Source organism: Haliotis cracherodii, unplaced genomic scaffold (genome assembly GCF_022045235.1).
Source record: "Haliotis cracherodii isolate W230 unplaced genomic scaffold, xgHalCrac1.p SCAF_29, whole genome shotgun sequence".
NCBI lineage: Eukaryota > Metazoa > Mollusca > Gastropoda > Lepetellida > Haliotidae > Haliotis > Haliotis cracherodii.
In genome coordinates, this window is record NW_027266285.1 from 3606603 (window position 1) to 3622139 (window position 15537).

At 43.9% G+C, this 15537-nt stretch overlaps 1 protein-coding gene across 2 annotated transcripts in view; it reads right to left on the bottom strand.

Annotated features, from left to right (window-relative positions):
• The window catches only part of LOC139473535 (1-phosphatidylinositol 3-phosphate 5-kinase-like), a 98582-nt gene that overhangs the window by 24957 nt on the left and 58088 nt on the right, over window positions 1-15537 (bottom strand). For both annotated transcript variants that reach the window (XM_071256154.1, XM_071256153.1), the window contains exons 25-34: window positions 14764-14877; window positions 13651-13841; window positions 10752-10845; window positions 6142-6244; window positions 5860-5956; window positions 3455-3526; window positions 2109-2211; window positions 1809-1904; window positions 1173-1244; window positions 166-239 (exon numbers count right to left, since the gene is read on the bottom strand). In XM_071256154.1, the coding sequence (XP_071112255.1) occupies window positions 166-239; window positions 1173-1244; window positions 1809-1904; window positions 2109-2211; window positions 3455-3526; window positions 5860-5956; window positions 6142-6244; window positions 10752-10845; window positions 13651-13841; window positions 14764-14877 (1016 nt within the window). The remainder of the gene's footprint in view (window positions 1-165; window positions 240-1172; window positions 1245-1808; window positions 1905-2108; window positions 2212-3454; window positions 3527-5859; window positions 5957-6141; window positions 6245-10751; window positions 10846-13650; window positions 13842-14763; window positions 14878-15537) is intronic.

Here is a 15537-nt window from a genome sequence, read left to right on the forward strand (position 1 = left end):
TCCACAAGTCACGTAAAAACATATCCTAAATGTACAAAATAGGGATGTTTATGATGATGATGTTCCAGATGACAACATCATGGCAATACAGGTGGTCACATGACTCAGTACATTACTCCAGTAGACAATTACCACAAAGCATGGAAGACTAGCAGCGCCACTTACCAGATTCTAGCACCGACTCCACGGCTCCACCACCCACATCACCAGACTTGGAGCCACCCTTGCTGGAGGACAAACTGGAAGCAAGGAGCCAGGGAGTGAGTGAATGCTGCATACAAGTTAGACACATGACAGAACTAGTTTCAGTTATCAACAGTGTCCATGACACTTTGTAAACAGCTTTACACACCCCTCATAGCAGCATTGCCACTTCATCCCACACTGGTACACTAGTCACATGATAAACTATTTAATGACAAAATTCAAGATAACTCCATAATTACTGTATAAGTCATTAATGTTCGCATTTCTTTCTGACTATGCAGGCATTCCTTCTGACTTTTATATGTCAAAGCTTCAGTCAACTTCAGTGTATGCATTACCAGATCATTCTATACATGAATCTGAATACTTTTGCCAGGGCTCCAGTAAAACAATTCCTAACAAGTATTTGTCACAAAGTGACAATATGTCCCCCGCCTGTATATATACCATAGTACCAAATATGAAGACAATCCTGCGATTAGTTCTTGAGATATTGCGGCAACACCGTTTTCCAACTCCAAAAGCAGATTTGCCTGCTGTGACCTTGAAAATGGGGTCAAGGTCACCAAAACCGACTGGTGTCTGCGGAGTCTGTATGTACACCATAGTTCCAAATATGAAGACAATCCAGTGTTTAGTTCTTGAGATATCGCGGCGACAAACAGGTGGGACGTACGGACGTACAGACGTAAGTACAGACGGTCGTGAATACTATATCCACCGCTTCGCACTTTCGCGAGGTGGGGGACAATCAGACACTAGGTAGCCAACTTTTAAGACCTACAGCAGGTACCCGGGTAGGGTCGGGTAATAGGGGGTCTGGTACCTGGGTAGTAAATTTGGACTTGTCCCAGCCCTAGCTCACAGACCAAATTTGGTTAGATTCCATCAAGTCCTCCAAATGAAGCACATCCTGGGTTTACTACTGACTGGTCTGGCTGGTGCTGTATTGTGGCTTTACCTACCTGCTGACCTGCTCCTTGGCAGAACCACAACAACACTGGTACTCTCTCAGTCGGACATGGTAGTCTCCGCAACTGGGGGAGCAACCACACTGCATCAACACATCAGCATATACACCAAAACAACACACAACAAATCCATCATAAAAGTCTTAAAATTTCATCTCAATGAACAGTATACTTGAAATGTTTCAATGTTAAGATGGCCACGCTGATGATGTCAATATTATTAACCTATCAATACAAGCCTATGTACCCCATGCTGGTTCATCACACCATATCCCCGACAGGGTGCATAACACCACATACCTCCAGGGACCAGTTGACTAGGAATTTATCTTAACGGCACAATTTTTTACCTTTTATCTAAAATGTCTTCATCACTGGGGCTCGCTAACCATTTCACATACATCTTGACTGCTAGCCGATGATATAAACAGTAAATGACCTTACACTACAATCAGATATGCTCAGTAAGTTCGCTAAACTGCATTTGATAGGTGTTCAGTTCTGAGATAATATTATCATATCATCAAAATATTGTAAGAAGTTTGGCATTTCCAATCAGTTTATTTGAAATTTGTACCCTATCTGTCAGCGGTATGGGCGAGTTTCAGCTAATGCTGCCTACAGACCAACCTTAGAGCATATGCTATGACAGAGCTGGGTTCATAGTCATACACAACGACTGGGATCTTCTCACAGGGCGGCAGCAGGTAGTGCTCAGCTGGGTCACTGCAGATACACACACAGGACATGCATCAGTTCAGAGTAACATGTACGACTCATCTTTCTGTTGGTGATTGTTTAATTCATGACGTTATGTATTCCAGCTGTGAGGTTGCAACTATCTCTTTGCATCTATGACACTCCCACCATGGATCCAAATCTTATGATTATGTGCTCTATGTTACAACAATGTGCTGTGTCTTGACTTACAAGGGCATGGTGATAGGGGTGAAGCCAGGCGCTGACCACAAGCTGGACATAAGCGTCCTCCTGACCATTCCCTTCTTGTCCTGCCGGGCGTCCACACCATCTTCTGTCAAGAACATCACATCAAGCGTAAAAACACCTCACCATAACATCACACCTCCACACCATCATCTGTCAAGACTAACACCTCCACACCATCATCTGTCAAGACAAACAACTCCACACTATCACTCCACACCATCTTCTGTCAAAACCAACACCTCCACACCATCATCTGTCAAGACAAACAACTCAACACCATCACTCCACACCATCATCTGTCAAGAACAACACCTCCACACCATCTTCTGTCAAGAACAACACCTCCACACCATCTTCTGTCAAGAACAACACCTCCACACCATCATCTGTCAAGACTAACACCTCCACACCATCATCTGTCAAGACTAACACCTCCACACCATCTTCTGTCAAGACCAACACCTCCACACCATCATCTGTCAAGACCAACACCTCCACACCATCTTCTGTCAAGACTAACACCTCCACACCATCTTCTGTCAAGACTAACACCTCCACACCATCATCTGTCAAGACTAACACCTCCACACCATCTTCTGTCAAGACCAACACCTCCACACCATCATCTGTCAAGACCAACACCTCCACACCATCTTCTGTCAAGACTAACACCTCCACACCATCTTCTGTCAAGACCAACACCTCCACACCATCATCTGTCAAGACCAACACCTCCACACCATCTTCTGTCAAGACTAACACCTCCACACCATCTTCTGTCAAGAACAACACCTTCACACCATCTTCTGTCAAGACTAACACCTTCACACCATCTTCTGTCAAGACTAACACCTCCACACCATCTTCTGTCAATACCAACACCTCAGATGTTGAAACATGTCACTACAACTACACACCTCCACACCATCTTCTGTCAAGACCAACACCTCAGATGTTTTAACACCTCACTACAACCACACACCTCCACACCATTATCATCAACAGAAACACAAGACTCTCATTCCAACTCTCAACTGTATGTTCAGTGATGCAAAATTAGAAAAATACAACCTCAGTGGTGTATACACAAAAAACTTTTTAATAGGAGTTGTAAATTACAAAGAATTACTTTTCAACAATATGATATTTTATCTATCTTGTATTTTGGGGGAAAACTATCACACTGATTTTGCAGGAAATGAAAAGGTTGATTTACAGTTGATATAGAGTGCAATCTGAGGACAATGCTTTGCAGGGATTGGTTGTCTGATACAAGTATGGGCATTGGCAAGTGATGCAAGAGTATGTGCTCTATACAGACAAGCTACCTTCCCTCAAGGCCTCCAGATTGTTAGATGACCCCCCTCGCTCCTGCACCTGGGGGGACAGGGAGGATGGACCTGCAGCACACACAAACAAAAACAATCCACTTAAAACAGGTGCTCGGCACAAACAAATCTGCAGTCTTAGCAAGTTTTAAAAGGATTGGACATTAAAATCATTCCTTAGCATATGGCCTCCAGGGAGACATCAGGTCAGAAGTACCCATGTTTGTCACAAGAGCCAACCAACAATAATCAGTCAGTTACATGTAGGACCTGTTTGATTGTGTGCCATTGCGTCACATTGGTGTGCCATTACCACAGCTTTGTCTGGCCCAGACTGCAGCATAAACACATGGATTCTAAACTATGGTCAGAGTTGCATGATGTAACCAGTTCAAATCATACAAAAATGGAACGTTTTCAGGAGGAATTAAAAACCTGAACAATTTTGTATGAATAAGTACTGTAGCATATACACAAATGGCAGCACCTTTTATTAACGGATTATGCATAGTGCATGACGTCCTCAATCACTGAGCATGAGCAAAAATCACTGCACTGTCTTCTACAGGGGAGTCTTTCTACTATAAGGGAGTCTGTCTACTGCAGGGCAGACTGTCTTCTACAGGGGAGTTTGTTTACTAAGAGGGAGTCTTTCTCCTCTTAGGGAGTGTCTATTACATGGGGAGTCTGTCTTCTTCAGGGGACTATGTCTTCTACAGGGGACTATGTCTTCTACAGGTGAGTCTTTCTACTATATGGGAGTCTGTCTTCTACAGGGCAGTCTGTCTTCTACAGGGGAGTCTTTCTACTATATGGGAGTCTGTCTTCTACAGGGCAGTCTGTCTTCTACAGGGGTGTATGTTTTCTACAGGGGAGTCTGTCTTCTACAGGGGAGTCTGTCTACTATATGGCAGTCTGTCTTCTACAGGTGAGTCTTTCTACTATATGGGAGTCTGTCTTCTACAGGGGAGTAAGTCTTCTACAGGGGAGTCTGTCTACTATATGGCAGTCTGTCTTCTACAGGGGAGTCTGTCTTCTACAGGTGAGTCTTTCTACTATATGGGAGTCTGTCTTCTACAGGGCAGTCTGTCTTCTAAAGGGGAGTCTGTCTTCTACAGGGGAGTATGTCTTCTACAGGGCAGTCTGTCTTCTAAAGGGGAGTCTGTCTTCTACAGGGGAGTATGTCTTCTACAGGGGAGTCTAGTCTTCTACAGGGCATATTGTCTACTACAGCCTGGAAGGTAATTTAAGGTACTGACGTTTACTACAATATCTGAAAAACTATCGGACCTACTCCAGTCAAAGTTGGTATGAGATTATTAAACAGTCATACAGAAGTGTATATTACATTTAAAGACAATCGGTGCATGAATAAAAAATTCCTTCATTTAGCTATCACTTTATTTCATCAACAACCAGACCTGTTCGTCACGGGTGGAACGAGCATTCACTGAAACAGCCATCTGCATAATGCTACCCCTGCGTCACAGGGCCATATGACACAGTGGAACCAATCAACTCAACTCGAAAGGGTGCACGGGAATCACCCACGTTGAGACGCCAAACGCTAACACCATCTTCGTGCATGCCTGATTCCCATGCACCCTTTCGAGTTGAGTTGATTGGTTCAACTGTGTCATATGGCCCTGTGACGCAGATGTAGCATTATGCAGATGGCTGTTTCAATGAATGCTACAAGTGAGTCTGTCTATTATATGGGAGACTGTCTTCTACAGGGGAGTCTGTCTTCTACAGGGGAGTCTGTCTTCTACAGGGGAATTTGTCTTCTACAGGGGAGTCTGTCTTCTACAGGGGAGTCTGTCTTCTACAGGGGAATCTGTCTTCTACAGGGGAGTCTGTCTTCTACATGGGAGTCTGTCTACTACAGGGGAGTCTGTCTTCTACAGGGGAGTCTGTCTTCTACAGGGGAGTCTTTCTACTATACGGAAGTATCTCTTCTACAGGGGAGTCTGTCTTCTACATGGGAGTCTGTCTACTACAGGGGAGTCCATATTCGTGTGTGCGTGATTCCCATGCACCCTTTCGAGTTGAGTTGATTGGTTCAACTGTGTCATACGGCCCTGTGACGCAGATGTAGCATTATGCAGATGGCTGTTTCAATGAATGCTACAGGGGAGCCTGTCTTCTACAGGGGAGTCTGTCTTCTACAGGGAAGCCTGTCTTCTACAAGGCAGAATGTCTACTACAGGGGAGTCTGTCTTCTACAGGGCAGTCCGTCTTCTACAGCAGAATCTCTACTACAGGGGAGTCTTTCTACTATACAGAAGTCTCTCTTCTACAGGGGAGTCTGTCCTCTACAGGGGAGTCTGTCTTCTACAGGGGAGCCTGTCTTCTACAAGGCAGACTGTCTACTACAGGGGAATATCTCCATGGCTTCAACTTACCTCCACTATCACCTTCTGGTACATCAATGTTGGGGGAGTCAGTTTCCTTCCTGCTGTGTAACAACTTCTCTTCATATCGCGGGGAAGATCGGTCAAGCTGAAAGTAAAACAATGATGAAGTGATACTAACTGCATTTCAGTCTGCTTCCTTGATTCCACTCAAGGTCAGCATGAAGTGCTATGTCTTCTCGAGAATTGCCTGGACAGTAAAAGGTATTAACTGTTCTGCATATCTACATTTTACCACTCATTATGTTACTGCTCTCATCTTCCCCCTCTTACCTCATCAGCAGACACAGACAAGTTGTCCTTGTCCCGGTCCTTCTTAGAGCCACTAGCCTGCAGCTTATACTTCTTCTGCTGGAGTGTCAGGAATTCCTGAATTCTGCACAATAACCAATATGTAGTGAAACATCCAACTTAAAGACAAAACGTAACCTGGGTATGTATCATTTTTACTCCACATGTTCAGAAAAAAACTTCATTTTCAGATTTGTCTTTTTAATCAATCAAAACTGTGATATTGGTGGCAACAATATTGATGTATATACTGTGATGTTGGTGGCAGTATGGGTGTCTATATACTGTGATGTTGGTGGTAGTATAAGTGTATATATACTGTGATGTTGGTGGCAGTATTAGTGTATATATACTGTGATCTTGGTGGCAGTACACATGTATATGTACTGTGATGTTGGATGCAGTATGGGTGTCTATATACTGTGATGTTGGATGCAGTATGGGTGTCTATATACTTTGATGTTGGATGCAGTATGGGTGTCTATATACTTTGATGTTGGTGGCAGTATGGGTGTCTATATACTGTGATGTTGGTGGCAGTATGGGTGTCTATATACTGTGATGTTGGTGGCAATATGGGTTTCTGTATACTGTGATGTTGGTGGCAGTATGGGTGTCTATATACTGTGATGTTGGATGCAGTATGGGTGTCTATATACTTTGATGTTGGTGGCAGTATAAGTGTCTATATATTCTGATGTTGGTGGCAGTATAAGTGTATATATACTGTGATGTTGGTGGCAGTATTAGTGTATATATACTGTGATTTTGGTGGCAGTAAGGATGTCTATATACTGTGATGTTGGTGGTAGTATAATGTATATATACTGTGATGTTGGTGGCAATATTAGAGTATATATACTGTGATATTGGTGGCAGTATGGGTGTCTATATACTGTGATGTAGGTGGCAGTATGGGTGTCTATATACTGTGATGATGTTGGTGGCAGTATGGGTGTCTATATACTGTGATGTTGGTGGCAATATTAGTGTATATATACTGTGATATTGGTGGCAGTATGGGTGTCAATATACTGTGATCCTGGTGGCAGTATGGGTGTCTATATACTGTGATGTTGGTGGCAGTATGGGTGTATATATACTGTGATGTTGGTGGCAGTATAAGTGTATATATACTCTGATCCTGGTGGCAGTATTAGTGTATATATACTGTGATGTTGGTGGCAGTACTGATGTATGCACTGTGATCTTGGTGGCAGTATACATGTATATATACTGTGATGTTGGATGCAGTATGGGTGTCTATATACTGTGATGTTGGTGGCAGTATTGGTGTCTATATACTGTGATGTTGGTGGCAGTATGGGTGTCTATATACCGTAATGTTGGTGGCAGTATAAGTGTCTATATACTTTGATGTTGGTGGCAGTATAAGTGTATATATACAGTGATCTTGGTGGCAGTATTATTGTATAGATACTGTGATGTTGGTGGCAGTACACTGTGATGTTGGATGCAGTATACTTTGATGTTGGTGGCAGTATAAGTGTATATATACAGTGATCTTGGTGGCAGTATGGGTGTCTATATACTGTGATGTTGGTGGCAGTATGGGTATCTATATACTGTGATCTTGGTGGCAGTATGGGTGTCTATATACTGTGATCTTGGTGGCAGTATGGGTGTATATGTACTGTGATCTTGTTGGCACTACAGTTGTATATATACTGTGATCTTAGTAGCAGGACTGGTGTATATATACTCTGATCCTGGTGGCAGTACAGGTGTATATGTACTGTGATATTGGTGGCACTACATTTATAAATATACTGTGATCTTAGTGGCAGTACTGGTGTATATATACTCTGATCCTGGTGGCAAAACAGGTGTAGATATATTGTGATCTTGGTGGCAGTACAGGTGTAGATATACTGTGATCTTGGTGGCAGTATGGATGTATATATACTGTGATGTTGGTGGCAGTACGGATGTATATATACTGTGATCTTAGTGGCAGTACTGGTGTATGCACTGTGATCTTGGTGGCAGTAAGGGTGTATATATACTGTGATCTTGGTGGCAGTACGGGTGTATATATACTGTGATCTTGGTGGCAGTACTGGTGTACATATACTGTGATCTTGGTGGCAGTACGGGTGTATATATACTGTGATCTTGGTGGCAGTACTGTTGTATATATACTGTGATCTTGGTGGCAGTACGGGTGTATATATACAGTGATCTTGGTGGCAGTATGGGTGTATATATACTGTGATCTTGGTGGCAGTATGGGTGTATATATACTGTGATCTTGGTGGCAGTACGGGTGTATATATACTGTGATCTTGGTGGCAGTACGGGTGCATATATACTGTGATCTTGGTTTCAGTATGGGTGTATATATACTGTGATCTTGGTGGCAGTAAGGGTGTATATATACTGTGATCTTGGTGGCAGTACGGGTGTATATATACTGTGATCTTGGTGGCAGTACGGGTGTATATATACTGTGATCTTGGTGGCAGTACGGGTGTATATATACTGTGATCTTGGTGGCAGTACGGGTGTATATATACTGTGATCTTGGTGGCAGTACGGGTGTATATATACAGTGATCTTGGTGGCAGTATGGGTGTATATATACAGTGATCTTGGTGGCAGTATGGGTGTATATATACTGTGATCTTGGTGGCAGTACTGTTGTATATATACTGTGATCTTGGTGGCAGTACGGGTGCATATATACTGTGATCTTGGTTTCAGTATGGGTGTATATATACTGTGATCTTGGTTTCAGTACGGGTGTATATATACTGTGATCTTGGTGGCAGTACGGGTGTATATATACTGTGATCTTGGTGGAAGTACGGGTGTATATATACTGTGATCTTGGTGGCAGTACGGGTGCATATATACTGTGATCTTGGTGGCAGTATGGGTGTATATATACTGTGATCTTGGTGGCAGTGCGGGTGTATATATACTGTGATCTTGGTGGAAGTACGAGTGTATGTATACCGTATATGACCGCGGATAAGCCGGCCCCGTAGATAAGCCAAGGTGTTAACTTGACCATTGAAATAGGAAAGACAAGTATTTGTCACAAAGTGACAATATGTCCCCCGCCTGTATATTTACCATAGTACCATATATGAAGACAATCCAGAGATTAGTTCTTGAGATATCACGGCAACACCATTTTCCAACTCCAAAAGCAGATTTGCCTGCTGTGACCTTGAAAATGGGGTCAAGGTCACCAAAACCGACTGGTGTCTGCGGAGTCTGTATATACACCATAGTTCCAAATATGAAAACAATCCAGCGTTTAGTTCTTGAGATATCGCGGCAACAAACAGGTGGGACGTACGGATGGTCGTGAATACTATATCCCCCGCTCCTTGCTTTTGCGCGGCAGGGGACAAAAATGATATGACCCGCAGATAAGACGTACCAGGAAGTGAAAGGCAAAAAACACTACATAGTCGGACTGCAAGACATGTGTCGGTACTCGCAGATATTCAAAAATATAAGATGAAAAACGTTGTAATTATATTGAAAAAGTTATTATTATTTCTAATAAAGATTTAACAAACCCGTCATCCACTTTCATAATGTGGGAAGCTGTTTCTCTTGTCTTTTTTTAATCTCATAATGATCATTATATGTTGCCATCAACAATGAAGCACCATTTTGTGAATTGGTGTATATAGAAATATGAACTCGTGAGAAAATATATCAGCATGGCGTTTTTGTTTCAAACTTATGATGAGAATGTCAGTTAATAAAAATATACCAACTTTTATACCCCCCTTTATACCACTATTGTATGTAATCCAATTGATTTAAATAAACTATGAACAGATTGAATGTCCATCACTTACTCACAGGCTTCTCCAGTTTATTAAACTTATCTCTCGAAAACAAAGGAATAAGCCCCTACTCCCAACACGATCGCTAAGCACCCACAACTTGAAAATGTTTGTGTAAACAACATGACAATACCAATCGGCCCGTTATTACCAATGCTCATTTCCTTGTGTACCGTGTTGCTTTTTAAACAACAGGAAGCAATCACAGTGGTCACCGTTTGTGACGCCACAGGAAACAGATGATCACATGTTTTTGCAAATGGCGAACGGAATAACTCGCCGTTACAGTTGTTTATTTGCCTCTTTCAATAAAGGTAGATACTTGTTCACCCTCAATTTATGAACTTTGCAAAACGTACGTAATAGCTATTGGCGATTTCATCTGGGGATTATATATTATATCTGTAAAGATTGTGGAGTTTATGAAGAACCATAAACTTTGAACATTCAATTGAAAACTTATTATCGGAAGTAGTAACATGCATAACATTTTTTTAATAATTGGTGTATAATAATAACTTTATTGATAATTTATAACAATAATGGCTCTAGTCGTGACAACTTCCAAACTTTCGGGAAGTTGTATTCTATCGGACTGTCATTCAAGCGATGTTTCTGACGGATCACGATCTGAAAAATACTATCAAGAAAGTGTATCCCGTGTATAAGCCGAACCCTTTCTACAGAATCTTTTTTCTGGTCCTCAAAATTCAGCTTATACGCGGTCACATACGGTACTATGATGTTGGTGGCAGTACTTACTTGGTGTTCCAGCGTACCACAGCCTCGGCTACCAATCTCTTCAACTTGATCAGGTCATCATGTATTTCAAGGAACACTGGCTTCATCTCAAGACCTTGGTGAAGGAAATAAACTTCCAAATAATTGAACTTAGCTTATAAGGATTGTAAATTATTAAAATTACAACCAGTTGTGTTACCCTATTTCAACAACATATTTTCTTTACTGTATTGTACATAAGTAATAATTGTTAATAATTCAAAGAATACTACCTTTATTACATAAGAGTCAAAGTTCCTGTAGTTTGGCTGTCATGACACTATAAATATCTTAAGATTTTCAACAGAAGTCCTCTTTATTGTCACAACTAGCCATAACCAGTTGAGATACTAATAGCACACCATAACACAAATAGTACTAATAGAAGCCTGTTTCTGGTGTCCCCGTTGTGATAGTGCTGGAATATTGCTAACATCCATGTTAAACCATACTCACTCACTCACTCACTCACTCACTCACTCCAACATCAGGAACTAGAAGCAGATAATAGGAAGGTCGGTGTTAAATATTTGTATTACTTTTACTAGTATTATGTGAATTATTAACAAAGATAACTATTGTTTGATAAAACTCTACGAATACAAAACCTAAATTACATCAGTGCCAGAATATACCAGGGCAATCGATGGGTTCTGACATCTAGCAATACCCTTCTGAATTTAGCGAGAACTTTAACCCAAACTCAATGATTTCTGTCCAATTTTGGATCTTTAATTCCAGTATTTTGGGGTTACCTTATTCTTTCAAACAACATTTTACTAGTTGTTTTAACAAATATAGATATACTTCATCCCGAAATCATGTCAAAAGGCTTATTTTCAGAATGTCAAGGTTGGTACAATTTTATCTTCTGGTCGGATCATCAGGGTCATCGATGTATCACAAGCTCCCTACTGTTCATCTGATTCACCCAGCCATGATACTTGCTTCCCCTCTCTCAGCACAACGGCCAGGCAAGATTTCTCAGCCTGCTGGTGTGTTAGGTACTCTGTTCTGATTGATGCTTATCTCTGCAGATATTCAAGCATGGCCTGCATGTTATTCTGCTGCTCCTGCAACAATTCCTTCATGACGCTCAAGGAGAGCTGAGGCATGACTTGTCTGGGGAGGATTGTCAGATACTGTAGGAAGTCTGGGTTTTCTTTTTGGCAGCTTAAGAATGTTTTTCTGGGTTCCGCTTGGTGATTGTTCAGAAGCTCCTCCTGCTTCTCAGCCGCCTCCCTATTACACATCATCCTAGATTCAGAGATCGTGACAAACTAATCCTGTGTAAGTGAGACACATTGAGCGCATCTAGAACCCTTCAAACATACTGTAGGATGGCGCTTCCAATAATCAGTTTGAGGATCACCAATGAAGACGACAACACATTACCAAGAGACTAGACCCTAAGAAAACTAAATCCACTAATAACACAATCTTGTCCATTCACACCCTACGTATACTGGTCAGTAACCTTATTCCTGTGTGAAAAATGACAGCTCTCAGGCTGAAAACATGTATCAAAACACAGGCCTCTGGTATGAGGAGCGAAAATCTTAACCACCAGGCTACCCCATCGCCCTGCTCATGTTGGAGAGTAGTGAGGTTTTCTTGCCGCGTGCATGAAGAAAGAGGCTTAGGAACAGAGTAACTATTAGTATTGCAACAATTTACGGATAGTTGACAGTGAAGAGGACTTCTGTTGACCCCCTACTGCCCCACCAACATGAACTATCCCCACCTCCTACTGCTGCACCCACCTGAACTGTCACCCCCTACTGCTCATCCCACCTGAGCTGTCCCCACCCCCTACTGCTGCACCCACCTGGACTGTTCCCACCCCCTAGTGCTGGACCCACCTGAGCTGTCCCCACCCCCTAGTGCTGGACCCACCTGAACTGACCCCACCCCCTACTGCTGCACCCACCTGAGCTGTCCCCATCCCCTACTGCTACACCCACCTGGACTGTTCCCTCTATCTTCGGCTGCACCCATCTGAACTGTCCCCACCCCATACTGCTGCACCCACCTGAACTGTCCCCATCTGGTACTGCTGCACCCACCTGAACTGTCCCCACCCCGTACTGCTGCACCTACCTGAGATGTCCCCACCCCGTACTGCTCCACCCACCTGAACTGTCCCCACCCCATACTGCTGCACCCATCTGAGTTGTCCCCACCCCCTACTGCTGCACCCACCTGGACTGTTCCTACCATCTTCGGCTGCACCCACCTGAACTGTCCCCACCCCATACTGCTGCACCCACATGAACTGTCCCCACCCCGTACTGCTGCACCCATCTGAACTGTCCCCACCTCCTACTGCTCCATCCACCTGAACTGTCCCCACCCCATACTGCTGCACCCACATGAACTGTCCCCATCTGGTACTGCTCCACCCATCTGAACTGTCCCCACCCCGTACTGCTGCATCCACCTGGACTGTTCCCACCCCGTACTGCTCCAACCATCTGAACTGTCCCCACCCCGTACTGCTGCACCCATCTGAACTGTCCCCACCTCCTACTGCTGCACCCACCTGAACTGTCCCAACCCCTACTGCTCCACCCAACTGAACTATCCCCACCCCGTACTGCTCCATCCACCTGAACTGTCCCCACCCCATACTGCTGCACCCATCTGAACTGTCCCCACCCCCTACTGCTGCATCCACCTGAACTGTCCCCACCCCATACTGCTCCACCCATCTGAACTGTCCTCACCCCGTACTGCTGCACCCACCTGGACTGTTCCCACCCCATACTGCTCCACCCATCTGAACTGTCCCCACCCCATACTGCTGCACCCACCTGAACTGTCCCCACCTCCTACTGCTCCACCCATCTGAACTGTCCCCACCCCCTACTGCTGCACCCACCTGAACTGTCTCCATCTCCACCCAGGTCCTGTAGCTTCTGCTGCACATCCTGAGCCAGATCTCGTAGTCTGGACTTCTCAGACTGTTGTTCTGTGACGAACTCAGACACAGCCCGGGCTGTTGATTCACTTTGTGTTTCATTTCGGAGCTTCATCGTACACTCCAGAATAGCACTGTATTTTTCCATACCTCTGAAATATGAAAATCAGATTTGACCTCAAAGCTGTGGTACATAACAAATAATCATTTTCTCTAAGTAGTGTGAGTGTGGAAGTGGGGGCTGTGGGAGTGAGAGAGTGGAGGTGGTGATTCGGAGAGTGTGAGTAGGGCTGTGGGAGTTTAGAGGTGGGGGCTGAGGGAGCATGGAGGTAGGGGCTGGGTAAGAGAGAGTCTGGAGGTAAGGGCTGGGGTAGTGTGGAGGTGGGGGCTAGGGGAGCGTGGAGGTAGGGGCTGGGTAAGAGAGAGTCTGGAGGTAGGGGCTGGGGGAGTGTGGAGGGGGCTAGGGGAGTGTGGAGGTGGGGGCTGGGGGAGCGTGGAGGTAGGGGCTGGGGGAGTGTGAATTTGGAAGTGGCGACTGGGGGAGTGTGGAGGTGGGGGCTGGGGGGGGGGAGTGTGGAGGTGGGGGCTGGGGGAGCGTGGAGGTGGTGAGTTGGGGAGTGTGGAGGTGGGGGCTGGGGCAGCGTGAGTGTGGAGGCTCAGTGATTGTGGAGGTGGGGGCTGAGGGAGCATGGAGGTAGGAGCTCGATAAGAGAGAGTGGAGGTAGGGGCGGGGGAGAGTGGAGGTGGGGACAGAGGAAGTGAGTGTGGAGGTGGGGCTGGGGGAAAGTGGAGGTTGGGCCTGGAGGGATGTGGAGCTGAGGGCTGGGGAAGTGAGAGTGTGGGTTGGGGTGATGGGTCCTTGTTGTTATCTGTCACAGTACTTTAACAATGGGGTTGGGCAGATGTTTCTTGCTTTGGATTCTGACCAATGTTCAATATTTCCAAACTTGTGGATCTGATATAATTACCATCTACATTTGCTTTTCTTTAACAAGATTGAAACTATTTACCATGTTGACATAAGTTTGCATACGATCTTTCTACAGCAGTCAAATATGTATATGCACTACTTACTTGTTTGTGATGCTACGCACAACATCCTTGAGCTTGTCTACACTGGTAGGAATCTGATGGAGGGACACAATGATAGGAGGCAGGGCTAGTTCTCTCAGCAACAGTTCTGTGTATCTGGAAACAAATATTGTTGTGTATTAACCAGAAAGACAAATATGTAGGGCTACTCCCCTTAGCAACAGTTCTGTGTATCTAGAAACAAATATTATTGTGTATTAACCAGAAAGACAAATATGTAGGGCTACTCCCCTTAGCAACAGTTCTGTGTATCTAGAAACAAATATTGTTGTGTATTAACCAGAAAGACAAATATGTAGGGCTACTCCCCTTAGCAACAGTTCTGTGTATCTAGAAACAAATATTATTGTGTATTAACCAGAAAGACAAATATGTAGGGCTACTCCCCTTAGCAACAGTTCTGTGTATCTAGAAACAAATATTGTTGTGTATTAACCAGAAAGACAAAAATCTGATGTAGGGACACAATGATAAGAGGCAGGGCTAGTTCTCTTAGCAACAGTTCTGTGTATCTGGAAACAAATATTGTTGTGTATTAACCAGAAAGACAAATATGTAGGGCTACTCCCCTTAGCAACAGTTCTGTGTATCTAGAAACAAATATTGTTGTGTATTAACCAGAAAGACAAATATGTAGGGCTACTCCCCTTAGCAACAGTTCTGTGTATCTAGAAAAAAATATTATTGTGTATTAACCAGAAAGACAAATATGTAGGGCTACTCCCCTTAGCAACAGTTCTGTGTATCTAGAAACAA